The 25695-nt window shown below is 39.3% G+C and overlaps 1 protein-coding gene across 4 annotated transcripts in view; it reads left to right on the top strand.

The window, feature by feature from the left end:
* The window catches only part of mast4 (microtubule associated serine/threonine kinase family member 4), a 124416-nt gene that overhangs the window by 26228 nt on the left and 72493 nt on the right, over positions 1 to 25695 (top strand). For all 4 annotated transcript variants that reach the window (XM_042509471.1, XM_042509470.1, XM_042509472.1 and 1 more), the window contains exon 3: positions 4643 to 4776. In XM_042509471.1, the coding sequence (XP_042365405.1) occupies positions 4643 to 4776 (134 nt within the window). The remainder of the gene's footprint in view (positions 1 to 4642; positions 4777 to 25695) is intronic.

Raw genomic sequence — 25695 nt, 5'->3', positions numbered from 1 at the left:
ATGAAAAAGGAGTGGGTGTCTGGCTCACATGAGAAAAGATAAATTCCTCTCTGGACAGTTAAAGCTCTTCTGTTCTGATTGCAGCCTTGTTGACTTCCATTTAGAAAATTGAAAGACCTCAAACTGATTGTCTATTTTAGGGCTCTGAACAGCTTGTTTTTCCTTGTGAGGTATATGTGGAGGACTTTCGCCTCACTGAGTAAAATGTCGACCTTTTCACACACAGTGAAAGATTGTGTTTTCATCTTGTGCAGTTTTGAATGAATGCATTACCCTTTACTAATCACACTACATTAAAACAAATGGATAAACAAATGTTAACCTCAAGCAAGTCAACTTCCCTTGACTTTATATTGCTATTAAATCAAGATGAGTGGGATTTGCTTTTCTTCCTGGTATTGATTTTAACATTATGTAAGTTGTTGTTACTGTATAGCTAGTTTGTGCTTGTAGCTATCACAGTACCTGAGGGCACAGACTGGAATGGTTTAGACATGCTCTTGTGTTATGAAAACACAGACAGTGTATTACTGAAAGATCAAAACCTTTATGCTGATAGAATGAGTTTTTTCTCTGTGAGGGGATGATAATGTGACTAAATCAAGTTTTAATGATTTACAACAATAAGTTTAGCATAAGTTGCCTGGAAAGCCCTTTGGTGAGTCTGGCAGGGTGATTGAGCACAGACCTTGGGTGAGACACTTTTATATAAATTGGCCAGCTGATTGAAACCCAGTACAACAGTGACTCTCTCTCTCTCTGTGTGTGTGTGTGTGTGTGTGTGTGTGTGTGTGTGTGTGTGTGTGTGTGTGTGTGTGTGTGTGTGTAGACTTCTGGTTTGTACCTTTATCACACTGTCCTAAACCTCGTACAGATGCCCCTTTTTTAAGCGCACCTCTCCTGCATGAATCATGATGTGAAAAATAAACGAACAAATCAAACATCTCACATCATGATTCATGCAGGAGAGGTTCGCTTGAAACAGGGGCATCTGCGCAAGGTTTGGAACAAAGTGGTCTGACCTTCCAAATACCTGTGTTGAATATGAAAAAAACTCCCCTCCCCTTCCCATATCTCCTGCATACCTCTCCTTCCAAAAGCGTTGACTGGTGCCTGAAGAGAGATTTCCTTTATGCCGGGATGTGATGGGTTCTAGTGAAGAAAGCTTTTGACTGTAAGGAAGGAAAGACCACAAATTTCCCTCCTCATCCTGTTTGGTTCCCCTTCAGTTGTCTAGATTTTACTGCAGTGATAACAGTGTAACTATGAGCAGAACTGTAGCACAGCATACATGAAATACAGGCCTAGAACTGAGCCTTATACTTTGGTGTGCAGTGGAAAAAATTATTGCTAAGAAAAAAAAACTTACAAAATACATTTTTGTAAAAAAAATGTTTAATGTTTGCAAAGGAATGAGATAGAAGACAAGACGTGCAGCTTCAGGAACAGGGGAAGTGTTAGCAGCTGCAGGTTTAGCTGTTTATTTCTCAGTGTTTTTGGAGGCATTTAATGCCTTTAGTTGACAGTTGACAGTAAAGAGTTAACAGGAAATGAAGGGTTGAAGGAGGCAGGCTGAAATGCAAGGAGGGTTTGCTGCTGGATTCAAACTGGAGACATTTCCTCCAGAGTGTCCCTAAATGGTGTGTTTTGTCATGCATTTTTAAAACTTTTAAAACAAAACTTACATTATTGTTATATTGAAGAGAAATGTCAGTGACACAAAGGCACATTTTTGTTTTGATTTGTCTGATAAGGATATCAACACGGTTGCACAGGTGGGCGTAAGTCAACTTACAGAAACTCTGAAGACAACTAAACATGAAACAAGGACACGGCTGATGAATACAGTGGAAAAAAAAAAACATATTCTTATTTTGAACCAGGATGTTTTGAGCTTCACTACAAAAAGTGGCTGAATCGATACCCATATATGACTAATTGCAATATGTTGAACCGTCTTGAAAAACGTCTTGAAAAACTTTTGTTGTAATAGCGGCACAATGGTAAATGACTCCCAAATAATGAATGAATGAATGATGATCAATTATCTATTAACTATTTACATCCAAACAAAAATCTGTCCTAGAATAATATTTATTTATTATGGTATGAATTGACTGCGTTGCCCTTTGATAATAAAGACCATCTTTCTTTCTTTCTAAAACGCTAGTGTTTCTGACAGACATAGAATATATATGCCGCTATTACAACAAAAGTTTATATATATATATATCTCCAGGTGAGCCTGGAGATATATATATGTATATATATTTCACTGTGCCTGATTTTCTACTGCTCTGTCTTTGCACCACACTCTCAGAGTGCAGAGTATACTCTGGGCAATCAATACCCAAATGGTACATATATACAGTACATATATTCCAACAGCGCCTCTAATGAATGCTCCAGCTCCAAAAATATAAAATCAAAGTGTGGCGGCAGATGTTTTAGTAGTGGCTGGCGACAACAAATATTTGAATGTGTGGGAAACCCAGGACACTGATAGGGTCCCTTAAAAGCTCAAAATGTAATTTTAAAATGTGCAAAATTTTAAATGTGTGTTTGCTGATTCACAACCTGATTTTATTACCTTTGTTACAACATGCCATAATACATTACATTATATTACACAGAATGTTATTGGCATTTGGTGGAAATTGACTAACATATCTCTTAGACAGCATCAGTGTTTGAAATCTGCCATTTTCAGTTCAACTTTTGCACTTTGCAGGAGAGTAAATGTATAAACTTGCTCTCTTCAGTGTAGAAAAGCTCAACACATCTGATGATGTGTGATTTTAAGCTGTGTGAACTTGAGATATTCCCTTTATGTTCTGAGCACAGTATACTTATCTCCCCTTCCTACGCTGTGCTAGGATTGTTAATCCTCTTCTCTGTCCCCTGGAGTGTTTACTGGAGGAGGAAATGGACATATACACATGAGAATAAGGATGACAACACTGCAAATGATTTAAAAATCCTTGGAGTGCCAGTGGTGCAATAGGACCTGCTGATTCAGCTGAGGTTGCTCATGTTATGTTTTAATATCAGTCTTTTCTTGGTGTACTAAGGTTTCAAGATTAAAGAAGGTAGATGAAAACAGCATATAGTGCCATCTAGCTGTCAGCGCTGGGAGCTGAGAGTGGAGATTTTAATATGGTTTTACAAAAAATATTCTTACACAGAACTCAAACTGTTATTGAAATGTGTCAGCAGATCCATTACTGACCATCAGCAGAGTTGTAGTGACTGGTGCTTTCATTATGTAATGTTTGGATTGTCAGTGATCTCTTAATGGGCTTTGTCCCCCTCTGGCCTAATTTAACCCTTTGACATCGGGGTTAGCAGGGATCAGAGGCTTCAGCTTTATACCTCTAACAAGGGCAGACAGCTCAGATTAACTTGTGTTACTAGTATATCAGTTGACCTGTACTGTTTCCATGTTTACTCTCTTTTACTACAGTTCAGCAGTTGTGGAGTGTGACACTATTTCTTTGTTGTGATAGCAGTTTTTTGAAGTAAAAATCCTTGATTTAAAATCCAACTCAAGTAAAAGCAGTCAAGCCTTATTAGCTAAATATATGTAGAGGAATATTTCAATATTGGAAAGGTGGTCTTTTTTAAGAAATAAATCAAACTGGGCCGTCTATGCAGTAGATAGACACAAGACACAAACATTTTTGAAATTAGTGCTACATGACAAGAGAAAACAGAGGGCTATGGCATTAGCTTTACGTAGGGATAATGACAATTATTGATAATCGATTAATCAGTCGTAAGAATTTAATCCATTATGTGAAATTTAATCAATTAATCGATAGTAACACATTACATAAAATTTGACAGCAATGCATAGCCTGTGAACTTTGATTAAGGAAAAAACACATTTGCTATTATTTGAAGTAAGCAAAGTTTTTCTGTTTTTTTCTGTGTACTAAAACATGTTTCTGGAGACATTTTGGGCAAGAAATAAGCAACACAGTAAAATAATTCTGCTTTATCTCTGATCAGCACTGCCCAATTTAACAGTTTGATCAGAGCTGGTCTGAGATTTAGAGGGAGGGACAGTGCCCGACTGCAGGGATATCTAGGCCCTGGTTAGATGGAGGGGAGTTTACCACAGTTCATTTACACTTACTACCCACATGGTTATAATACAGAGTTTGGAAACTGCAAAGTAACCCTTAAAATATAAAAAGTTGAAGTACTCATCATGTAGAAAAATGGCTCTTCTGACTAAAACTACCTTGTCATTAGATTATTAATACAGATGAATCATCGTAAGCAGCATTTTACTGTTGTAGCTGCTCGACATGGAGCTAATTTTAACTACTGCATAAACAGCTGGGTATTTTATTCTGTTGGTTCCCAGCTTGGATGCTGGTCCCCTCCAAAGGGTCACAAGAAAAATCTGAGGGTCTGTGCAATGATTAATGTGAGAGAAAAGACGGCAAATAAATAGACACATTTGTATACATTTTTCAGTCTTTGCTTTTTTTGTGAAATAATTTTATGACAATTTCACCTCAAACTTATTCAAATTAAACTGTCTGAGAAGATTAGGGAGGGAAAAATGCCTCTTTGGAGAAACTGCCAAAAATGTGACACATTAACTGAACCTTGTCCTGTTGTTCCTCTGCAGGGAAGTACCTCCTGCTGCCCACCAATGCTCAGCAGACACAGACAGCATGGCAGCCATCATCCGAGATCTCTAACCTCGTCCGTATGTGCTCTCTGAACCTCGGAAAGTCGGACCCCTCCCTCACCACCAGCCTGGTGAGTACTTCTTAAATCATGACCCCAACATGATATCCTACATCCTGATCTGGGCACAGTGCTCCTGTGGACCTCATCCTTCTGAGCAGATAGGTGTTAACAGAAGCTACTCTGTGCATTTCACTGAACCAGTTATGTTGGATAATAGGGAACTGTTGCTTTTACCACAAATGTCTAAATAAGTAATATATTCAGTACTCCATAGTAATCAAATGCATTTTCTCAGAGGATATTTCTGAAGATTTTGATAATTATAGTTAGTCATACAGAAACAGGAATCAAGTTCTAACATTTCCAAGCAAGTATGTGACATCACTGAGAGATGAGCTTGTCTCTTCCTATAAAGGAAGTGTATGTTTAGTTTTGATGACTGTCATCGCTTCAGGTTTGTGCAATGATTTAAAATATGCTTGCAAATGCATCATTTTAGCATTGGTGGGGACACATGAAGTGGCAGGTTTGGGCGTCCTTCTTTTGTGAGCATCAAACACTTAGTTTCCTGCATTCTGGGGAATTTGTACGCAGCAATTTCCAGTGAAAATGTCTTTTTATGTAAAGGAAAACACAAAATTCAGGCTGCAGGTGACACGGTTCTCAGGCATTCTGTATAGCTTTGAAGATGTCGCTGTATTGCAAACAGAAGATATAGGTCCTGTAGGTCAATTTTGAATCAATCAATGATGAATTAATTCAATTAATAAATTCATAATCCACTGAACTTTAATATCACTTCATAGATGTTTTAGCAAGACTGCTACTCCTGTTCAAAACTTTCTGCACATTCACAACATATTCCAAATATCTGTGATGAGACTTTTTCTGGATGAGACATCATTTAAGCAGCTTCATCAGAGATGGAAAACAGATGACTGAAATCACTTCTGCTCAGGCAAAAATCTCACCATTGTTTAGCCGATAGTTCACACAAATGTTGAATTCACCACCTCTGATGAAGTACACCTCACATCTGCTTTCCCTAGCTTTGGAGAGTGCATGCAGCAACAGAGCCCTCATACATTAGTAAGGTAAAGCCAATCCTATTAGCGACACTGGGTGAAGGAGGCGGGACTGGTAGTGGAAAACTCTATTTACCATTTATACCAAATACATTGACCAGATACTAATGAACAACAGTGTTATTGCTAGAAAGAATTTGGCTGTCGCTAGATATGGGCAGGGACATGACCCTACCTTTCCTACCTAACTTCACACTACTACTATGGATCTAAAACAAGATAAGCCATGCAGCATCTGTGCTCACTTTTATCATGCATAATGAGATATATTCAGACAGGCAACTATGTAAGACTGTTGCATGCCTCTTAAGCTATGGGAATGAATGATTTTAAGTTTTAAAAACTGAAATAAATATCAAAAACATATTTTTTTAAGAGGTCAGTGAATTAAACAAAAGAAAAAATAACAGCACATTATGAAGTCTGAATCAAATGATGTCATGAAGCCAGAGGTGACCCTCAGTTTGGTCCTGCTCTGCTCCCTCAGATCACACTGACAGATACTCTGATTCGGTATATTGTGATCTTGTTATCTTAGAGTGAGATACAATCAGCAGCCGAGGCTTATCCAATTCTGTTGAGCTATGAGTCATCCCCAGTGTGTGCTCGCCATCAGTTAGAGAAAAGGTTAATGTAATAAAAAAGCATGTACTTTTGTGTGTACATAAATATGTGTTTCTGTGCTTGTTTGTGGGTGCTAACTGTGACAGTATTTATTTTGGTAACTGACACTAACACCATTACTGACCTGAATGACTTGACCTAGATAATTCACTGTTACCTGAGCTTTAAGAGTTCTTCCTGTTTCTCAGATGGCTCATGACATCATGGTGACCCTGTTTACACTAATAACACAATACCAGTAAGATAGCAGATGATACAGGTACAAAATATCTGAACAGATTCTGTACACTGGGGGGCGCTAATGCTTTTTCAGTGTTTACAAGTGAAGCACATGTATCCTTGTGCTTTTAAATGAATCCCTTTGGTTATTGTGCCCTGCAGAGTGAATGAATACATAACTGTCTGTAACGTTGAACTGGAGGACTTGTCCACTGGAGGACAAGTCCTCCAGTTCAAGTGTTGATTGTATTTAAATTGAACAACTTGATGACATACATGACTTTTTAAACATCTTTCGACTTTGCCATTACTTTAAGATGTCCATACTGCAGACATGCATTTAGCTCTCTAACCATCAGTGGGAGGTTAAGAGTTTGAGATTAGCTACAGAGCAGAGCTCCATTAGTCGGTAGTGATCAAGTGTCTTGCTTTAGAGCACTTCAGCAGGAGAGGTGGAAGGTCTCGGGCTGCATGCATATTCTCCCCCTACCCAAAATAATTAACCCTATGAAACCAAGGCAAACTGGTTTGATTTCTCTGAAAAATATGGGAGGAAGTTACAAGAAAATAATCAGAAATATAGAAGAAAAAGGAAAAAAAGAAAAAAAGCACCCCCCCACAAAAAAATCCTAAATAAATATATCGACAAAATAGATAAGCTATATAAGTCCAATCTATTATTATATTGGTATCATTATTATTATGATAATCATCATTATTATTAGTAAATATATTTTTATTATTATATTCTTCTAGTTTGTCTCTTTGTTTTTTTTTCTACTTAAAAACTACTTGTCAGGACATTTTCTTTTCCTAATTTATTGTAAAGATTGGGACATCTCTTACTAAGTTGCTCATGGCAGCCATGTTTTCAAAATTAAACAAGCCAATATGCTCTGGTTTCAGAGGTTTAAATGCATGTGAAAGGCGTCTGATTGCAGCACAAGAAAGCTGATGCTGTTCCAGGTTTCAAAGGGTTAAACAAGATCCATCTAGACAGTTTTGCATGTATTTGCTAAGACTCCTCCTGAATCATGATTATTAGGTCATATTTGAGATAAGGAGTATTTGATGTAAGTGCACTCAGTGTACTCTGAGCCGTGAATCAGTCAAACGTTAATGGAGAGGACTCTGCACTCGCCTCTCAGATGAGGCTGTAAGGTCATGGGGACCCAGGAGACACCATTTTTTATCAGACTTCTTTCAGCAAATGGGACCACAGATAGATGGTTGAAATTGGGCTTTTTGCTAAGAAAGGGCATCGGGGTGCAATGCATGCCCGTGGTACATCACATATCCATCCACTTCGTGCCATGCTGCACCCCTCCAACAACTCATAATATTAGTTAGCATGTAAAGAGAGACAAAAATGAGACAAATTAGCAATTAGTGCATCTACTATGATATGAGAAAATTTATTGGACGTTGTGACTGTAGGAGATTCCACACTGAAATACATCGCCTTCAGCTCTTCTGATCAGTCCAGGCGTCTATTTGCTTTTTTTTTTTTCCTGTCGAATGAGTTTCCTCTGGTGAGCTCATGATTGCCAGTTCTTTTTTGTTTTTTAAATAGACCTAGACCTTTTTTCTATTTTATAATCTTCCCACACTCGTCCCCGCAGACATGTCAGTGTAGATAGTATGTAATCAAATATCTGCCTGTAATATGCAGCTCAAATGTTGGCTCATCCTTATTCTTATTCTCGACACTGTTTGCATGCCCCTGGTGACTATGCGGTTGGTACCATGAGAAAATTAGATGCTGGTGACCGCTGCTCAGATATCGTCTCATGTAGACACAAGCTGAATGGCTGATGTGTTTCTTCATCTCTACGGTATCTTTTGGAGTCGGCCGCTCTGACACCTCAGGGGTTCATCCACTGCCACTGTATTATCCGGCCTGCAGAACAAGCTTAGAAAAGATGGTGAATTGGTTGAGTTTCTAGATCCTGAATGGAAGGTGCTGTTTTTTTTTAAATTCTCAATTAGTAAGGCCTTTAACTGAAAGTGTCCCCTTTGTCTCTGTTTTGTTGGGACTGTTGTATACTATGAATAAAATCCAAACAGCATCTTCAGCATACTCAAAACTAGCAAGATGATGGCTATCAGTAATTCAGGCTGAGTGGCATATTTGTCATAATGATGGTGATATGACTGGGAAGCTCACCAGTCTCTGGCCTCAGTGACAGTGAATGAGTGGAGGGCTGCCAGCATGCACTCTGTCATGCTGCATCTAGTGCGCCAGGCATGAGCAATGGTGTCAATTCGAACCACCACCAGATCTGGCAAATACATCCATGTCTGAAGAGATTTAATTGGCTGTTGGATTTGGTTACTGTTCATTCAGTTTGAAATGGGCAATTTGAGATCTGGATGTTTTTCATTCAGGTACTTTTTTTTTTTACTAGCAATACTAGCAAAGTAAAAATAATGTTCAAAAGATTAATTATAAGTACCTTCTCAAAACAACAGAGCTTAATTCAACATTTTTTCTTCATTATGTAACAGCATAATTGACTTTACATTGCTTCACATTTCTCCAGAGTTGCCAAAGGATTTTATTTCTGCATTTAAAATCTCGGTATAGAAAGAACTGTTTGCATAAAGTACTTTTTATTCAAACTCAGAATGACAAGTACATGAGCGCCCTTCGCCATGACAATGATTGTGGGTAGATGGCCTTACTCCTGCTTTGTCATGAGCTGGTGAATTTTCTAGTTGCAACCACTGAACATTTACATTATTAATTAATGTGTTGGTTTTAGGAACCATGAGAAGACAGTGGGAAATGGCCAAGGTAATATCCTGAAGCCCAAGATGATTGCATTGAATGTCTTATTGTCCACTTAATAGTAAAAACAATAGACATAGCTACCTCACCAATAAACTTGTGGACTGCCATTCTAAAGCCTTGAGTTTGGCATTATGGCTATCACCATCTTGTCTTTTGTGGACAAGAGTGTAGTGAGGCCTCGCAGACAGTGAGTCACTCAAAGCAGCAACATCCTTATATGTGCGTAACTATGGGCCTTGATGAAATGTAAACGGGTGAGTTATATAAAAATTCACCCCTTTCATTTTTCAGCCGTGGAGGTTTAAGGTTACTAAACACTTGTGGACACAAAGAAGTGGCTCCTGTTTGTTTTTTAGTTATTGTCATGTGATGACAAACTGGCTATTTTCAGTTTGTCAGATGTGATGAGTTTAGGGATGTAACTAGAGATTATTTCATTCCTAATTAATTAGCTCCCTGCCGATTATTTTCGTACTAACTCATTTAGTCTATGTAGAAAAATTCCCATCACAAATTTCTTTCGTGATAAACCAAAAAGCACTGCTTTTCTAAAGACCAACAGGCCAAAATGAGAAAAAATATTACATTTTCACTTAATAAAAACAACAGAAAAAAACAGCAAATCATTTATTTTCAAGAAATATTGTCAAACACTGTTTTTAGCTTCTCAAATGTGAGGAAAAATGATCAAAATTCAAATTTTACGAAACAATAATTGCCCCAACAGATTCAGTTAAGTTTAAACATCTGTGATATACTAAAGTATTTATTTGTATTCATACCCATGTGAGCCATAATATGAGTGCATCTCTAGATATTGTTTAATCGTTATATAACTATTTTCAGACTCCTTTGGTGTTGTCCTCCATGCTTTGCCCCCTTCGCCTCACAGGACTCCTGTTATTGCTTTTTGCCTTTTTTTCCATCCTTTATGCTCTCCCATCATGCCCCTGGGTGTGCATGGCTCTTTGACAAGCGTGGCACATCTCTCTTGACTGTGATGCTCTTTGGCAGAAAATCGATACTTCACTTGTGGTGTGATATGGAGATAAGACTGTCATAATCCTGATGTTGTGCCTTTGTGGACCCTCATAATGGCAGTCAGTGATGTCCTTCACTGATATCATTGTCGTCTGAACCACAAAGGAAGGAACAACAGTTTGTGTGTACAAACATACACTGTTGCGATGTCAGAAAATCATACACTTTTTTTTTTTTTTTTACAACTATCATAGATTTTTCAGTCAGCCTTCTTTGTTTTTTGATATCAGCCCACCTCTAATAAAAGAAAATACTGTTATCCAGCCAGAGTGTCCAGCTGAAGATGAGAGTGGTAAAGAAGTTCATCAGATGCACTTTATTGATCTGTTTGTGTGCGGTCTGTCTTTGTTTGTGGTGCCTGCATGGCTGCATGCTCTGCTTCAAGGTGGATGAATTTGACCCATAGTTTTGCATGTGTAACATACTGTATGTGTATGTATACTGTCTTTATTGTAACATTGTGTATATAGAGATTTAAATTACCTTAAATTAAATATCAGCGCGACATTGGTATTGGCAAATAACAGCTTTAAAATGAATGATCAGCACTGACTGGAAATGCACTTTTCTGCTGGAATGAAATTAATTATGTTACCTTAATTAGTTGAAATATGTCAAATTTGGCTGGAGCCAATCCCAGCTGTCATCGGGCGGAAGGCGGGGTACACCCTGGACAGCTCGCCAGACCATCGCAGGGGCGACACATATAGACAGACAACCGTACACGCTCACAGTCACACCTAAAGGCAATTTAGAGTCACCAATCAACCTGAGCTGCATGTCTTAAGACTGTGGGAGGAAGCCGGAGACCCCGGAGAGAACCCACGCAGACACGGGGAGAACATGCAAACATATAAGATATTGGTAAAAAAAATCCAATATTGTGCATCCCTAGTTAATTCCACTAAAGACTTGATGTTTTATTTTTTTTTGGCATTAGGTGAAAGAAATGTGTGCATATATAGTTATCGGCATTAGCGATTGACCAAAGTGAGTCAGAAAATATCGGCATATCAGATATCTGGAAGAATCCAGTATTTTCCATCCCAATTCAACAGCAGATATTTCCAGTGGTTCTCATGTGCAAAACAGATATTAATCCTACCTGCCTCCTACTTAAAAAGGTTATATGCTGCTGTGATTGTAAATCAGTTAAACACACACACACACACACACACACACACACACACACACACACACAAACAAAACCTACAAGGTAGAGATAGTCCAGATTAAAGCTGAATCAACCCTCTGACTGAATTTATAACCAAACAACAAACACTGTCCCTGCAGGGAGTATTATTTAGTTATAAGAGATCATATGTTTGTATTTAGTATAAGAATAAGCCATAAAACATTTGGCATCATGTTCGAAAGGTGCTTTCATCCCTGTTTTTTCTTCATCTCTTGCCCTGCTGTGTTCCACAGAATAGTCTTGGAAATGCATCCCAACATTACAAACTGCACAGTATGTTACTGTAAACATACCGTGTGCGATGTAAATGAAACTGTCACTCCAGATGAAGTAGTTTCAGTTGAGACGTTGAACCCCTGTCATCCGCTCTGTTTGAGATACAATTTTCTCTGTTCTGGGATTCAGATGTGCTGGTGTTACGCGGTGTGACTTTGCGTGTCTTTAAAACTGAGGAAAATAATTTTGAGAAGAAAGCCTGCTGGATTTTCCTGAGTGGACTCACGCTGACATAATTTTCATCTTATGAATGCCAAAAAAGCGGAGAGGAATAGAGCGATTCACTGCAGCTGTTGGTTGTTCGTGGTTACTATCTATGCGCTTGTTGTCAAGGTTAAAGACTTGCCTGGTCCGTTGGGAGGTTGGCTCTACAGTGTTTTATCCTGGCTGGATATTCTCACTCCTTTGGCTTTGGTCAGATGGATTCTTTGCGCTGCTTTGTATGGAAAGAATTGATTATTTCTTTCCTCGGCGCTCTCTTCACAGGCCCGTGTCCCTCCTCTGCCTGCCTTACATCTGCAGGTCGCCTCTTGGTCTGATAAGCTCAGGCAGAGCAGAGGCTGTGGGTCACTCAATCAGCACTCGCTGCATGCTTTCAGTGCCAGCTCTCCCTTTTTTCTCCAAAAGCAGAGGAAACAACCTCAGCTGCCCACCTGCCAGGAGGAAATGACTCACAGACAACCCCTGGACTTTTCCCAAAGGCTATTCTGTGGCTCTGCTCCAAGGCCACTGGCACAACCTGCCTGCCTTCTTAGCTGCCCTGAAACCCCACTCACAACAGCTTTTTCCCACAAAACAAAACTATTATTACTATTTATTTACTATTTTGTTATTAGAAATATTTTTTCACAATCTGATTAGCTGTGCAACAAACTAAATTCCATTTATTCTATTTATTGTTTTGCTTCTCAAATGACTTTTTTGACCGACTAATAATGCAAATACCAAATATATTCAATTTAGATTTAGATTAAATTTTTTTTTTTTTTAAATCTGTTACTTTTTGCCATGCCAGTGGCCTGGTTCTGTGGATGCCATTGTTGCTGTGTCATCAGTCCATCACTTTAGTTCAGATTGAAATAGCTCAAAAATTATTGGACAGATTGAAAGTGAATTTTGAATAGGGGCAGCTGTGGCTCAGGTGTTAGAGCGGGTCGTCCATCAATAGAAATGTTGGCGGTTAAATCCCCGGTTCCTCCATACCGCATGGCAAAGTTTTTTTTTGGCAAGATGTTGAACCCCAAATTGTGCCCAATGGTTGAATCATTGGTGTGTGAGAGTGTGGCACTTTGTGCGCAAGCCTCAGGTTCACATTCACACCAAGGTGTGAATGTGAATGTGACAAGTAGTGTTAATTTGCTTTGAGTGGTTGAATAAGTTTTGAGGTTTTCGAAATTGACATGTTTTCCATTAGCTGTATTTTATACTTGCAGTTTCAATTTGAGCAACTAGAGGGTTTATGGAAACCCAAAAACTATTTTGCCTTAAGTACAGTCTAACGGAGCTGCCAGTATGGCTGCACACTTGCATTAATTTAAAAGAGTGCTGAAATTGCTGAAGATTTATTTTCTGTTGACTGATGAATTAATAAATTGCTTCAGCACTAGGATATTGACTGTGTATTGCATTTACATGGACACGAATAACCCGTTTATGAGGACTCTCGTAGTTATTATCATATTTTTGGATGTTTACATGAGCACAGAGAAATCAAGTTGTTTATATTATTGTATACAGTATTTCCCCATTTCTTTCAGAGAACTCCAGCTAGCATATTCAGGTTTCTAACATATGGATATATGGTGTTTACATGCGGCACAAACACATAAACAGGATACTCCAAAAATCCGATCATAAACAGGGTATTAATGTCCATGTAAACACACTCCATGTGTTGAGTCTGTGCTTGTTAGAGCTTCTTTATACAGTAGAGAAATGGAGAGTATCTGTATTGAATAAGACAAATGACCCCTCCCTTGTGTTCCTGCAGCTTCTCATCTTCATTGTTAGTCCAGTGTGGAGTTTTCCTAATTGTACCTTTAAGCAGCAACAGACTGAGCAATGACTCGAGACCTGTCTGTTGAACATAACCGGATTCTTTAATTCCCTCGGGTAATCTGGAGGGCATTGTTCGAGCTGAAAAAGTTGACTACTGTAATCCTCGTCCTCTGAGGGCTTTAAGGGGTTTATTCAAAAAAACAAGCTGATTACCGGAGCGCAGACCTGAGCTGTCTACTCCGGGCTTTCTTATCGGCACAGCCGCACAAATGACTTTCACCCCGGCCACAGCAACCCCCCCCAACTTTGTGTTGTACAGCTTTCAAAAAGAGAAGAGTTGATGTAGTGGTCACCTGTCTGACGCTCCCGTGCACCTCCTCCACCAGCCTCTAGTAGCTGTCATTCCCAAGCCCATACTCTCTAAGAGAAATCATTTGAGCTTGGCTGGAGATGAGGAGAATGGAAGGAGCCCACTTAATATTCACAGAGCAGTACCACAGTGAATGGAAATGAGTGAGAGAGGGTGAAAAAAGAGAAAGCAAAAGGAGGGGGGCAAAGAAAAACACAGACTGAAACAGAATGCAAAATTTGCAGGATAGAAATTGGCAGCATGGCATCAGAAACAACTTATTTTTCCCCAAATTCTAATAATTCAGGATGGTGCGGGGACACCAAGTTAGCGAGTGTGAAGATCCGTGGTCACTCGCTGACTGCCTGGAAAAACTCATCTCGGTGCAGAGCTGTAAGAGACAGAAGCAGTGCGTGAAATTGTTGGAAATTGACACAGGATATGCAGTTGTATACAGAACAGGCTGTGCAGGGAAGTGCGGCTGATTTCAGCATGATAATGACTCAGTGTTGGGCTGCTTGGAATGAGGGAAGCATTACCTATGTACAAATTGGCCCACAGCAGTTTGTGTGACATTTTCACAGCAGGTTGGAAGGTCTCGGGCAGCAACATTTTTTACTTAAACAGCACGCCTGGCTATTATTTTCTCCCTCCTCCATATAATACAAGCTCTTTCTCTCTACATTTAATGCTTCCTGCAGTCTCAGCCATCATATTTCCTCTAACCTTCAGGTGTGTATTTTGTCGGCTCCATTGATTGCAATAAGAGCAGAGAGGTCTGTTAGCCTGGCTGCCGCAGACAGGATACCAGATTCATTGTTGAGGTTGGAGCAGAACAATGCTTGGAAGGATATCCTCTCATTTTCATGGTCACCTAGGGTGCCCAAAAAGCGTGGCTGCTCAGAGAAATGAGTCTAGGGGCTCCCACTTGTCCCCGGTACCCCACCCACTCAACCCCCCGCCCCCCCCCCCCCCCACCCCCCCCACCCTTTCACCCGTTGCTACGCTAAATTAGAACTGCCTATCTTCTCTCTCTCTTCCTCTCTCACTCTCTCGCTCCATCTCTCTCCTTTACTCCTGAAGTTACAGAGGAGAGGAACAAGAGGAGGTGTCAGCTGACCGCCTCCTTCCAATCAGATAAGTTCTGATGGAAGTGTTTAGCAGCTGCTAAGATCAGATTTAGCCTCGGGGAGGGAGGGAGAGAGAGAGCAGGAGGCTGGAGCTAGGCAGTGCAGCATGGCTATGCGCTGGTAGGCAGGCATGATAAGTCGGGGCTCTGTACCATGGACGAGTCCAGCATTCTGAGGAGACGTGGGCTACAGGTAGGCAATGCAATGTACCGCGGAGTGGCGTCTGCGTGCGTGTATGAGCTGCAGGGTGACTTTGTGCTGTACAGTATGCATGCGTGGCTGCTGGAGCTCCTGTATTGCTCTTTTGAACAGAACACAGTTAGGACTTTGAGACCTTTTTTTTGTGCGTTAACACTTGGCAGTACAGAGTGAGCAACATGCTGGCTGTGCTGGTGATGTGTCCTGCATGTGAGAGAAATCTCTTGGCAGAAGTCTGAGGACGTTTTTCAGTAAATGTACTAAAGAGGATACAGTGAGTGAAAACATGCTGCAAATGTTTGAATCTTCTTGCACAGATTTGGAAATAATAGTTACTTTTTAAACAGTCTCAAATAATTTGTCACATTTCTTTGTGTTAGCTGTCGGCAGGAGGATGAGAGATGAGAACTCTCGGAGCTGAATTGCTTATGTTGTGTTGAAGGGCTTTTCTTGTGCTTTATTGACTTTTTATGACAATAGTTTGCCTTTCTGTCAGAAATCCTGATTGAGGTGTATGCTGAGTTCAGGACAACAGTCTTGACAAATGATGCACTTAATCAAATTATTCCTGCCAACACTCTTCCCATAATGTGAGACATAAATGCAGGTGTAAAGGAAGGACAGAGTGTTCTGAAATATGAAATTGCTTGTATTTTTCGCCACATGTCGTATCATTTTTAATCCGAGACCTTTCAGACATTAATCATTTCCTCCAGCTGAGCTGACAAACCCTGCAGTAGGTGTTACAGTAAAGCGTAAATTGGACTTGATTTATAATTATAATTTAGCTTCTAGTTGAGGCCACTTGCAGAGTAATTGATAAAGTAAGGCTTTTTTAAATTCATCTCAATCTGCTGCGTGTGTTTGGAATAACAAACTCCCTGTGATCCATTGTATGTCATTTGTTTTAATTAGGCTGGTAATAAAACTGCTTTTATGCACCAACACTCATTTCATAATAAACAAAGGTGAGTTTGTTTGAGAGCTTCTTTTTTGCTCTGTACTGTTTTATTTATTCAGCTGTCGAGGAAAATCCTAAGTTTGAAGTTTAACTTTCATGTTCACAAATTTAGCGTCAATGTGTTCCTCTGTGATTATAAATCTTTCTGATAATTAGACTGCTGAAATTCAGAAATTTTAATTTATGCTCTTTGAAAATTTTAAATGGATTTCTGTGGAGAAACCAATAACATTTTCTTTTTTGTAATCGCGTTAATCAAAAGCTTCCAAACTGTAATTTTGTGCCCAGTTGCCCTAATCTCTCTATTCCTTTGTTGGACACCACCTCCTCCCATACTCACTCTCTCTCTCTCTCCCACACACAAGATTTCTTTATGTGCCCTCACACGCACCGGCTCAAGCCAACACAGCGGCCGCTCCTGTGATTAGGCTGCTGTAACGCTCTGACTTTCACATTCAAAAGGAAACACGGAAGTTAGTTTGTCAGGCAAATGAATGTAGCTGCTTCAGCGCCACAATTTCCCATTCATTCTCCAGCCAGGAAGGATGACATCATTGGAGTCAGACCTTGTTTACATTGAGTGGATGATAGGAACCGGACTCTTTACAGTGCAGAGGCTGACTGTGCTTTTGGCCTCAAGGGAAAGTTGTTAATATATTTTCAACATCAGTCTCAGGTTTCCCTTCTGTTATCATGATATGAAATAGATGCAATTGCAAAAGTTGGTTTATAGATGAGTTCTTAAACAACCTGTTCTTAATGAAACCTAATGGAATTGTAAATAGTTCAGTGTAATTTCCTTTAGATTAATTACTCTGTCTGCCTGTTGTTTCAATCAGTGCAAATTGATACTAAGCCCTTACTGTATATTTATTCATCTATGAAAGAAATAGTTTTGCAAAAAGGGCATATTTGTTGTTTTTTTTGCAGAGAGTTCAGTGAGAAGGTAAATATCACTCTCATATCTTTCTGTTAAAAAAAGGGCTCATAGCAGCTCATAAGTTTAGCATAAAGACTGGAATCAGGGAGAAATGCACGCATGGCTCCGTTCAAAAACAGCCTGCCTGCACCTCAAAAGCTCACGCACTAAAGGCTCCGGCAAACTTTCCTCATTGAAAGTCCACAGACAGTACAGTCATGTAGATGCGCATGCGGTTCTATTCTTAGTACATTTGAGGGTCCACGTCAACCTCCAGTAGTAAACACGAAGCCTGCAAGGTGAGCTTACCAGGCTGTTACTGCTGACATCTGGTCAAAGTAAAACTAAGAAAATGCTGCTGGGTATGTAGTGAATGTCTGTTTAATATCCAACCTGAAACTATATTCACTGCCGTGTGGCAGCTGCAGCCGGCTTGGCGGCAGTTTTTTGTACTGGACCGAAGTGTGGAACAGGAGACAGGAGTGTGAGCTCTCCGTGTGCTTGCTGAATGTACAGTCAGCACAGTCGCAAAAAAATGGACGGCCACATTGGGGTGCATGTGGACCCTGTGGAGACAGGGAGATGACAACATTTACATCACCCCAACCAAAGTGGACCCTCACGGATGTGGAAACTATCAATTAGCTTTAACAAGTCACATCTTTTTCATTTAAACTGTATAAAAAACACATTTTAAAAATGACAAGTTTTGATGTACGGGGGATTGTGTGGTGGACTATTTCTTGGCCAGAGGCAGTGCCTCCAGTCTTCATGCTAAGCTAAGATAACCAGCTACAGGCTGTTATGTAGGACTTAAGAGTGCTAGATATCGTCTCCGCTTACTATTTGAAGAAAGCAAATGAACATATTTCCCACGATGCTTAACTTTTTCTCAACAAGAGTTTACTTTTTGGTGTAGTTGACTTAGATTCTGTTTTTTTTGGGGTTTTTTTGTGAAAGCCATGCAGGACCAGTTCTTAAAATATCCAACAGGTAGAAAATACATCTACAATAATTAACAACAATGAGTTTTGTAAATTGGTACCCTGGGAAAATGTAGTATGTGAAAAAGTATTAGAAAATGTCAAATCTGTGAATCTGAGAACGCTTCAGTGTTCATGTTGATGCCTATTAAATATGACAATGTTTATTTTCAGACTTGTTGAAAACAACTGTAGACAGTAATACACAAGAGAGTTATTGTTTCCCAGTATCAGATCCATTAGTGAGTTCTTTAAATAAATTGCTTAGCTATACTGTGCTGTTCAGCTCATTATGAATGTCTGTCTGCATTGTCAGTAGCTTGCGTTATCTCGTTGAGATGATTAACTGTTGACTGAGTAGAGGAAGGTTAAGTTTTATAATAGATTTTAACAGCATATATGATGATGTTGTGGTGATAAATAGTGTTGATCTACATTTCACTTGATTTATGTTGTAGTTGTGGTCAAAAAGAATGAGTGGGGAACTGACAGGGTGATTTGATAAACTTCAGGTATTGTTTTATCTTTAAAGGTAATTACCTTAATTACTACAAGAGAATGCTCCCATGTTTGCAGTGTGTCAGGAGACCTGAACCTTTGTGTGTGTTAGTAAGGGTATGGACAAACTCTAAGATATTTGTAATTCACAATATTTTATATGAGCATAACACTGTCGGCATCTTATTTTACAAATGTATTTACTTGTCCAAATACTTATGCCTGCTGGTGTTTTAAGGATAATCTTCATTTAGAAATATGTGTTAGTATGTACACAGCATGTGTAAGTGTGTTTGACTTTCTGGTCTAACAAGCACCTCAGTCGCGTTCTCCTCATGTCTCACAGGAGATGATTCCCTTTAGCTTGGTTATTGTGGTCGTGTCTCTCGTCTCAGTAGGTTTGTACTCTGGTTTTGAGGGCGTATAGCCGCCATGTTCCCTCATTATATAAAAATGGTTGGATTTATATAGATTTTAATGATGCCTATAGCATGTCCTTCATCTTAATTAGGAGCAGCCTGTCAGAAGCTACTGCATTGCATTGTGAGCTTTTACTGTACTTCTGACATCTAACACTGCCTCCATAATAAAAAGGTAGCTATCCAGACGAGTGCATAGACATTGTGTGCCTCTAAAGAGCCGTTTTTGTGAAGTGGTGTGAGCCAGCTGGTCAGACATGATGCTGCAGCACCAGAATGGCCGTCTACTCTACTGTACTTGCACATTTTTGAGCACCTCTTCATGACTGATCCATAAATCTTGATCACAGTAATGTAACTGTAGGTAAAAAAATGCTGTGCCAATGAGAGAGGCAGTTATCATTGTATTTTTTGGGCTAATTTGACAACAGAAACGTTACCGAAGCACCAATGAAAAGCTCTCACCTGGAAGGGACAAGTGAATAGGACAAGCTTTCTCTAGCTAAAGGAGGTAAGCAGCCTCTCTGCTGAAGTGTTGGACGACTGTCTGTCACATCACAATTTAATGTCTCTTAAATACATGGTCAATCATTCTGGGATATCTGGAAAGTCCAGCTCCTGTACATGTTTGAATGCTGAAGTGTCCTTGTGCAAGACATCGAGTTTCTCTCAGCTCTGGCGGCACCTCTTTGAGGCTGTGAAAGGGGTCAGATTAAAAGATCGGTTCTCCTTGAGGATGGATAATCACAAAAGAAAACGTTCGTCATCACTGGGGATTGAAAGTGGATGGTGAGCAGTGCCAGATGCTAACAGCAGCCAAATGCATCGATGAGTTACCAATGAAAAATACTGTACACAAAACTGTTAGTTGTCATGTGTTCAAATGTGTACAATAGCAGCCCCTAATGTGGATTCAAGGAGCCACCTCTTGTTTGCTCTTATAGCACACAAGAGTTGTATAAGAAACTGTTAGTTCATCTGTGTTCACATCTGCTTCTCAGTTGAAATGGCTCATGCCTGTTTTTCATTTTATATTAAAAATCACAATGTTTATTTATCATAACTTCCGGGTTGAAAACTGCTGCATCACATACATAGAATCAATTGATTAATGATTAATTAATGCTGCCTTCATAAATTAGCCACCTAAAGAAAAAAGGCCCACCTCTTTTTCTTGGAGGTTTTAGGCACAAAGGATTGCACAGATTATCAAGGCAGCACGCTTCTGCCTTGTTAGCATTGTTGCAAATACCTGCCTTTGAGCTTTCAAACTAATCTTAATTGACAGTTGTCAATAGCCAGGACCAGCCAGGGCCATTTTTACATGTACAGTGTGAGCTCTCAGGTTGTGGCTTGACAATTGGACCGTGCAGTGCGAGCGCATTCAGTCGTGAGTTTTGGCTGTACATTGCAGACGATTTACTCGTACAGTATGAGTTGGAATTAACAATAGCATTTTACAAATCATACAGCTTATGCAAAGCTTGACTGCTGCGTCTTGCACACCATGTTCACACTGGTAGCGTTGTCGCAGCGACACTGTTGCTGAGCTGCCTGCTGCAGTGAGTACTGTATTTACACAATTAAAAGCATATAGTCCACTCATTTATGAAGCTGTGCAAGCTCCTGCATCGTCAACAAAACGGTCCTGTAAATATTTTACAATAAAATGCCTTGTGTCAACAGTAGATGGGAATTTGTCCACAGAAACATGTTCAGGGGCCTTTTACTTTGAAACAAACAGGAAAGGATGAGTAAAACAGACATTTTCCCTCATGTCTGTGATGGATAGAGACATTGAAACTGTAGTAAAAGATGGTATAATTTCAATTTGACTCTCAAAACACCATTTTCTCATTCTATAACTGCCGATAACATGGGTGCCGAGAAAAACAAAAAACAAAACAGATTCCACAATGTTAACACATACAGTGTGTCTTGGGCTTTAATTGTATCACGTTCCATTTGTACTGTTAATGGTTTAATGGTGTTTGTTAATCTTGTTTTTCATCATGGTTGCATATTTTTCCTTGCTGTTATACAATTTGTGGCACCCGTTGTTAGAGACTGCACAATTTAACTGGTCACTGGAGTTTGGATCTTTCTGGTGTCCTCACAGTACCTGCTGTTCAAACTGGACGGACGTCTTAAGTAGTTCCCAGTCCCCTGTCATCTCCAGCTGTTCATCCCTTCTGTCGTCTGAGTTTGTACATCACTTCTGTCATTTGCATTTGTTCCTGTCAAACACCAACAGACACAGACACCAGCGAGCGAAGGCATCAGTTAGATGTAAATGGAAGTGACTAATATGCTTTAAATATCAACAGTATACGTTTGGCATTTTGTCAGGCTTCATTAACAACCAGTGGCAGGTCTCAAACAGCAAGACAATGCGCAACAGCAGTGAACTGTGTAAACACTAATTTATCACCAACAGTTATAAAATCCAACAATATTAAGCAAATTTTGGCAACCCCTGAGAGGAGGTTTATCAATATGCTGCTGTTTATAGGAAACCTGTGAGGTACTTTAAACTCTTGTTGTTCTACTCGATGCATATTAATGATGAATAAAGCAGACCAGCTAACATTTTTAATAATAATGAAAAGCTTCTAACCTGTAGTTATATAAAGATGTGGCTACAGTTGTGAATATCTTCATTCATTTATTTTCGCTTTAAGGGTCCATTATCATGACATTAAAATGAGCTCCTCATTAAAAAAGGAGAGATCATTAAATTAGCAGAACGTTATGCTCAGTGCCAGCCATGAAATGAATTGTTTCCCCCGTACAACATTGGATGAGGCAGTGGATTAAGCATTTATGACACCTAACATCCTGCTACAGGGAGGAATGTGAAGATGCCAACAGATTTAATCAGCAAAGCTTTCTAACAGTGGATGTGTGCTTTGCTGTTGAATCTCTCCTTGCTGGTGCACAAATCAATATCTCTCAGATGGAGCAGGGCATTATGCTGGAAGATATTACTTCAGACAGTATGTTTGGATTTACTGATGTAGTTGTCATGTTTAATACAAGTCAGCTGCTTACATGGAGTTTCTATAGAAGCAAAATTCAGGTCATCCACTGTTTACTACTTGAGGTCAGTGGATGCACTTTGAGACAATCTTCAATCAGTTTTATAAACGTCGCCTGTCTACTTCCTGTGTTACACACGTGTCGGGAGCAGATAACCAGCCGTATTGATCTATTTGACCTCTCCTAATCTCCAGACACACTTGAGGTCTCTGACTTTGAAGCAGCTTTGAGGTTAGATGAAGCTAATATTTAACCCTTTGAAGCCTGGGTAAATAGGCTTGATTTCTTTAAAAACACAAGAAGCGGGGTGTCTGTGGTTGAGTGGATAAAGCAGGCGCCGCATGAATGAAGGCAGTGTCCTTGCCACAGAAGTCTTGGGTTTGACTCCAGCTCAAGGCCCTTTGCTGCATGTCGTCACCTCTCTCTCCCCTTTCACGTTATGATCTGTCCTGTCTAATAAAGGCTAAAATGCCAAACAAAAAAATCTTTGTGAAAAAAAACTAAAACACAAGAAGCAGGCAGACAAAGAAATGACCAAAAAATGTGCAACAAAATGTGTAAAAAGTACATAATAATGACCTGAAAATTTGTACAAAAAAGCAAAAACAAGGAAATGACTTTTAAAAAAGTAGTTAAAGAACTATAATAATTCTCTGAAATAATTTTGAATACTGAGGAAAATGGAAAATTGGTCAGTTGTCTTTGGGCTTGCAGCGCCAGCAATAATACCTCTGGGAAATGCTAGGGGAGGGCAAAAGTTGATAAGTTGTCTTTTTTCACTTTAAACATTATTATCAAGAGCATTAGTGGTCACGAAATAATTGTAGACTTACTAATGGACTAAAACGAGGAACATTTCCATTAAACTCAGTCTGTGACTCTTCCTGCAGGTTGTGGAGATTGTGATTGTTATTGTGAGCACATTAGCACACTGTTGTTAGCAATTAGCTCTAAGTACAGCCTCACAGAGCTGCGAGCATGGCTGTAGACTATTGTAGAGTCTTTTCTTTTCTTCTGGAATAACGATGCAGCAAAGGTGCATCCTGCCACTGAGTTTGATAACTGGGCTCCAAACTACTCATTACAAATGACTCCTTACCTTGTTGATCCATGAGCACTTATTACAGGTTTTCTAATAGCAGTGTCATATAGACTATAGAAACAAATCGTTAAAATTTTTATTTAAACCACGTTTCAGCTTACTGACTAACATAATGTAAAAATTACATGTAGCCCAAGGCAGCAATTTGCTGGACTGTTGGATGAGGGTTGCCATTATGGAATAATGGAGTAATAGTATAGATCTGGTCAGGGATCCTAAACGATCACCCTGTCAGACTAACTGAACATACATACAAATGCAAAAGAAAATATATAACTTTCTTCCTTCTGATGTCACTCAAGGTGTTGATTTGATGGTGTTATGACTTCATATTTTAATAGGGATTTTCCCGCCAGTCAGCAGCAAACCACCATAAAACCATGTACACTTTTGATCTCGAGATGTAGGAAAATCCTAAATATATCAAAAGGAATAATTAATGAACCATTACACATAGACCTTCTTTACCAGAGCAATGCCGCAGCTTTGATGTGGTGTCTTGGAGATGAAATGTTGTTGCTAGAAGTCATTAATTGACATTTACCACATGGAACAATAAAGCATCTCAGGTTCATAGTGTCAGAATTGTTATCTCTGGAGCGCTCAAAAGATTACCGGATAAACAAATGATTAAACATACAAGATTTTCTTTCATCACCGGTTTGTTTTCCTGATACATTCCTCTGAAAGATAAAAGGTTTTCATGCAATTACTATCAGTTTGTGCAGCCTGCTTGACAGCTTTTCGACCTCTTAAGGATCATAAAATTTAATAGAAATACTTGCACTTATGTTAAACTTTACACTGACTTTGAAAAACCCAGTGTATAGTGTATAATGTAAATATATAAAATAATAGAAAGAAATAGCTCAAAACAGAAACATTAAAAGCAATCAAACCAAAAATAAAACGAAATAAAACAGACAAAGTGTAAATTAAGAAGATAAGTTTAGATTAGTTTTTTGAAGATGTTTCACAACTGAGGAAATCTTTCAGATGGGAGATGAAACTCTATCAAGAAACGTCCAGTTGCCTACGTTTTAGCACCTAGAAGTTTGTTTGTTACAACACAGCATTTAGTACTTTAAGCTTAAAAAGACAGTATAATGGAAAATTCAAGTGAAAGGATTTTTTTTAATGACACAGTAGTTCTGCACAAAGAGTAATGCACATATTGTTCCTGTGACAAGTCTCTTGTTGAATTAATTCCTCCTGCCTGGTCTTGGTGCTGTTGATATTGCAGCAGCGTGAGTCAGACACACTGTTTGACCATGACATTGACACACAGCTCAGGCGCCACTCTTGACTCTGAGCACACGAAGAGACATGTCTGTGAGGGATAATGAAGCAAGAGGTGAAGTCCACTGACCGATAAAAGGGAAAAGAAAAAACAGTTTCCACAATGTTTGCTAATGTTGCTGAGGTTAACTGCATGAGGAAATATCCCAGCCTTTAAATCTTCCTGGTGGAACTACTGTACCTGCTGGTGTGTTTAGGTCACAAGCTGTAACGTAATACAGTGTTAAGACAGAGAATCTAAACAGGGAGGCTTAACGAAATAAAATTACAACCTAATGCTTGATTCAGGGCTGCTCGACTATGGCAAAAATCATAATTCTGATCATTTTAGTAAATATTGTTCTGTGGCCATGAGAGCTCAATTCACTGCAAACAGACATAAATAAACACCACATGAGCAAATTCAGAAACATCATCACCCACATAACGACACATAAAAAGCATCACCTTCACAACAGCACAGCATTTAGAAAAAGCGCTGCTAGGAGCTCACAACACAGTGGAAACAGTTTACAGGAAACACGAAAAAGTGGCGCACATGGCTGGGACACAGCAAGTTATTGAAAGTTTTTTTGGCTTCTTTCAATATTGTGATCATGGGAATCATTGCTATTACAGCTGGTAACCTTGTGTTAGCCTGTTACTCATTATTAGCCTACCAATTCCATCAATCTCCAATTAGAGGATATTACTGTAATACTTCCTAAATTACTTTGTCTCTGGTGCTATAAATCAGTTTAAATTGGCATCGTACTAACAGCAGATCTGCAATCTCTAATAATATCAGATCTGTGATTGCAATGTAAAAATAAGACAAAAAAATAACATTTTGGGTGCACATGTCGTCAAATTAATATTT

Source organism: Plectropomus leopardus, chromosome 20 (assembly GCF_008729295.1).
Source record: "Plectropomus leopardus isolate mb chromosome 20, YSFRI_Pleo_2.0, whole genome shotgun sequence".
Lineage (NCBI taxonomy): Eukaryota > Metazoa > Chordata > Actinopteri > Perciformes > Serranidae > Plectropomus > Plectropomus leopardus.
This window is presented reverse-complemented; position numbering and strand designations above follow the sequence as displayed.